Source organism: Atta colombica, unplaced genomic scaffold, assembly GCF_001594045.1.
Source record: "Atta colombica isolate Treedump-2 unplaced genomic scaffold, Acol1.0 scaffold9, whole genome shotgun sequence".
NCBI lineage: Eukaryota > Metazoa > Arthropoda > Insecta > Hymenoptera > Formicidae > Atta > Atta colombica.
This window is the reverse complement of record NW_017259583.1, coordinates 5,040,878-5,043,160: the sequence shown is the minus strand read 5'-3', so window position 1 is coordinate 5,043,160 and position 2,283 is coordinate 5,040,878. Positions and strand designations below refer to the sequence as shown.

Genomic DNA, 2,283 nt, shown 5'->3' with positions numbered 1-2,283 from the left:
AAAGCATGGCAGTGTCCGCGTCATACTTTGTTTGTTTTTGCGCAAAGACATTATCGTGTCTTCAGATTACCATCGATGAAATATGCTTTCACGACATAGATCGTCGAAAATTTTTACAAATTTTTTTTAACACATGACAGACCCATAAAGTAAGAAGAAAATTTCTCATCTTCTTCGACTCATAGTTTTTATATAGAAATTATCAAATTTACAGAAACTAAAAAAGAAATATAGTAATAAACCTTTCGAAAATAGAAATTTCAAGCTTTAGAATCTTTTTTTTATTTAAATTTTGTCTATTCTTAGTAAAATTATTAAATTATAAAATTATTACAAAATTATATACAATTTTGAACTAAAAAAAACCGAACGAACCCAATGTATAAAAACCTAATAGTTTCGATCTTTTAAATATTTATATAAAACGCTTGATTAATATAAAAAAATGTAAAGAACGTTTGGAAATTAAAATTCAATGCTTTCTCAATATCTCAAAAGTATAAAAAAACATTGTACATAATATGCAGTTATAGAATTCAAAGGCATTAATATTATGAGAAATAGGTTCGGTTCGCGATAAATGTTTGATGTCTACGCCTGGACGATCGCTTTGCCGATGTTCTTGCCGCGCAGCATACCGATAAACGCTTCAAACATGTTCTCGAAACCTTTAGTCACGGTCTCACGATAACGAAGCTTGCCCTCGCGTAGCCATTGCAGATTCTGCATAATGCTTTCATTCCATCGATTCATCCAGTGTGTAACGAAGAAACCCTCCATTCTCAATTCATGTTTCGATAAAATGGGTTGCAGGATCGTACACTTTGGCAAAGATGAATTGTCCGCGTTATAGCTTGAGATGCTACCGCACACAGTTACTCGGCCAAATGGCTTCATCTGGTATATGACTGCGCTAGAGATATTCCCGCCAACCTATAAAATTAATATGACAACCAATGACAACCTTTCCGCAGCAAAATAATTGCGCAGCCAAATGACTGCGACATTGTCTTCAAAGTCCATAATTGTTGTCCCATTTTTCCTGCTACAACTTTGTCACAATATCATAATGATGTTATGGTAGTGACTGGTCATAGACAAAAATGCTGCGATTTAAGCTGAGACGTTATCGACGTTTTTAAAGCTTCATATGTACTTATATATATATTTAATATATTTAAATGCATTTTTTAATATATTTAAATGCATATATTTAATAAGTATCTAGAAATTAGTTGTCAGTAATTCTATAATGTTAACAGAATTTGATATAACATAAAGAAAAGTTACAGCAACACTGATCATTGTTGATGTTTTTGAAAAAAAAAATTCCATCAAAAGTTATTGAAAGAGATAAAAGATGTCATTTGAAAACAATGATCTATACGTGTATTGAATTATTAAAAAAAAAATATATTATGACTGCATTCAGCAGAGAAAGCAGCTTTGCAACTGTTGCAAAATTCTTCAATACGATTGGCGCTTGCTTTAGATTTCTTATAGATCTAAATGTACAAACCAATGATATTGAAGAATTTTACAACAATTGTAAAGCTGCTTTCTCTGATGAACGCAGCCAATATCTTATAGAATTCATATCAAAATGAATGAGCGTTTTAATTATTTACATTTTAATTATTTATGTATTATAAAAAAAATCGGAAAATCTTAAAAAAACATCCCGTTATTAATTTGAATAATTTTATATATAATTGTAAACTAATTATAGTGAAATATACAGATATACAAGTAATAGAAATTAATCATTGATAGCTATAATATTAACAGAATTTGATGTAATAAAAAGTTTAAAAATTACTGTACATGAAAGTCATCTTTGATCATATTGAAAAATTTGCGTTTAATTAATTATATAAAAGGCACAATTATTAATACATACATTGTCAAAGTAACAATCCACGTCTTGCGGAGCAACTTCGCGTAATCTGGCTGCGACTGATGTGGTCTTGTAATTAATGGCGGAATCGAAACCCATTTCCTCAGTAAGCCACTTGCACTTCTCGTCGGAGCCGCATATACCGATAACATTTAAGCCCAAAATTTTAGCGATCTGGCCCACGTGTGAGCCGACCGCACCTGCGGCTCCACTGATGACGATTGTTTCGCCAGACTTCGGTTTGCATATTTCCAGCAAACCGAAATATGCTGTGTTACTGTTAACAAGAAAGAAAAAAGAAAAAGAAAGAAGGAGGGAAAGACAGAGAGAGAGAGAGAGAGAGAGAGAGAGAGAGAGAGAGAGAGAGAGAGAGAGAGAGAGAGAGA

The 2,283-nt window shown here is 32.1% G+C and overlaps 1 protein-coding gene across 1 annotated transcript; it reads right to left on the bottom strand.

Moving 5' to 3' along the window:
- Positions 1-266: 266 nt before the first annotated feature.
- On the bottom strand, positions 267-2,185 carry LOC108693285 (putative NADP-dependent oxidoreductase YfmJ; the record flags this gene model as incomplete). The annotated part of the gene is made up of 2 exons (XM_018202156.1): positions 267-933; positions 1,901-2,185. Coding segments are annotated over 2 exons (627 nt in total), but the record flags the coding sequence as incomplete, so codon positions are not given.
- Between the last annotated feature and the right edge of the window lie 98 nt (positions 2,186-2,283).